A 2,078-nucleotide genomic window follows, 5' to 3' on the forward strand; every position below is an offset into this window, starting at 1 on the left:
CATACAAGGGGTAGTAGCGGCTGCTCAAAAGGCTGCTTACCAGATGCCGAATCCCGTTCCAGGTGTGGTAGGTGACAGGTAGGGACAAAGCGAACTTGGCTGAATAGATCAGAGCGGGCGCCAGGCTGAGTGACTTGATCAGGTCCAGGTAGTCGGAAAAGTGTCCAGGAAGAGCCAAGGCACTTAAGGCGAAGAGCGATACACCTGGTGAGGAAACACATCCAGCAGGACACACAATGCAGGTAGTCCTCGAGTTAGGACATTTCAGCCCAAAATTCCATCTATCTATCTATCTATCTATCTATCTATCTATCTATCTATCTATCTATCTATCTATCTATCTATCTATCTATCATCTATCTATCTATCTATCTATCTATCTATCATCTATCTGTCTATCTATCTATCTATCTGTCTATCTCTCTCTCTCTCTTCCTACCTACCTACCTACCTACCTACCTACCTACCTCTATCTATCTATCTATCTATCTATCTATCTATCTATCTATCTATCTATCTATCTATCTACCTACCTACCTACCTACCTACCTACCTACCTCTATCTATCTATCAATCTATCTATCTATCTATCTATCTATCTATCTATCTATCTATAATCTATCTGTCTATCTATCTATCTATCTGTCTATCTCTCTCTCTCTCTACCTACCTACCTACCTCTATCTATCTATCTATCTATCTATCTATCTATCTATCTATCTATCTATCTATCTATCTATCTATCTATCTATCTATCTATCTATCTAATCTATATCTATATCTATATCTATATCTATATCTATATCTATATCTATATATATATATATATATATATATATATATATATATATATATAATTTATCTCTATCGAAAATATATGTGGACAATGCAACATAGGAGATAAAATATTAAATTAAGATAAATCCATAATAAAATCATGATAAAATGAAGGCATAGAGTTGCAATGGGACAGATGTTACAATTCAGCCTCTAAGGAGGCTAACCCCCTAATTGCTTCTGGTGTGGCTGCCATGAGATCGTCCCAGGTGCCCTGTGAGTTATGGTATCACCTAAGACCGATGATGATCTTCGGTGATGCAATAACTCACGGATGTTTCCTGTTCCTTGCGGGAAACATTCCTTGTCAATCAGGGAAAAGATTTGAGAAATTATGACCCACCGAAACTCATTCCCACACCGGTCCCGCGGTGAATGATGGACATTGACATCGGCAGGGTCCACCTAAAAGGAAGGAAAGGGGGACACTGTAAACGACAGGGCTGACATTCCTTTAGGGAAAAGAAAGGAGAGAGTGACCAATTCATCGTTGTTAGAACAATTAACCTGTGGAACAGCTTGCCTCCAGAAGTTGTGGGTGTTCCAACACTGAAGGTTTTTAAGAAGAGACTGGACAGTCACTTGTCTGAGATGGTATAGGTTCTCCTGCTTGAGCAGAGGGCTGGACTAGAAGACCTCAAAGACCCCTTCCAACTGTTATTCTGCTATTCTTTTTTCCTTCCTTCCTTCCTTCCTTCCTTCCTTCCTTCCTTCCTTCCTTCCTTCCTTCCTTCCTTCCTTCCTTCCTTCCCACTGGGGGTTTTCAAGAAGAGACTGGACATCCTTTTGTCTGAAATGGTACAGGTCTCCCCGAGCAGGGGGTTGGACTAGAAGACCTCCGAGGTCCCTTCCAACTCTGTTATTCTGCTATTCTGTGTCCCGAGCTCTGAGCTCAGGCCAGGGCAGGGCAAACTGTTCCAGCTCTTTTGATCTGCTCCCCACTCCGAATTATTTGAGGAATCCCACCAGAGCGAACAAGAGAAGGAACAGTGGAATCTGTGGAGGAGGCTGAGGAATGAGATGACCGGAGGGGGGGGGGAATTATCCTCGATGGGGAGCCGAGGAACCGGTTCCTTAAAGAGAAAAGAGCTAAGATTGTGAGCTTGGCTGTCAAGGGCAAAAGCTTGGGGTTGCAATTTTTTCCCCCCAGGGAGCAGCTAAGTGCAGGCAAATTGAGGGGTACAAGTACTCCTCGGCTTACGACTGAGAGAGTGTTATGGGTAGCTGGGGGGGGGGGGGGG

At 43.2% G+C, this 2,078-nt stretch overlaps 1 protein-coding gene across 1 annotated transcript in view; it reads right to left on the reverse strand.

Annotated features, from left to right (window-relative positions):
• SDHC (succinate dehydrogenase complex subunit C) overlaps nt 1–2,078 on the reverse strand; it is a 6,724-nt gene that overhangs the window by 2,454 nt on the left and 2,192 nt on the right. Inside the window, exons 4-5 of the mRNA XM_015821510.1 lie at nt 1,181–1,242; nt 41–204 (exon numbers count right to left, since the gene is read on the reverse strand). Coding sequence (XP_015676996.1) covers nt 41–204; nt 1,181–1,242 — 226 coding nt within the window. The remainder of the gene's footprint in view (nt 1–40; nt 205–1,180; nt 1,243–2,078) is intronic.

This window comes from Protobothrops mucrosquamatus, unplaced genomic scaffold (genome assembly GCF_001527695.2).
Source record: "Protobothrops mucrosquamatus isolate PMUCROS unplaced genomic scaffold, P.Mucros_1.0 scaffold1339, whole genome shotgun sequence".
NCBI lineage: Eukaryota > Metazoa > Chordata > Lepidosauria > Squamata > Viperidae > Protobothrops > Protobothrops mucrosquamatus.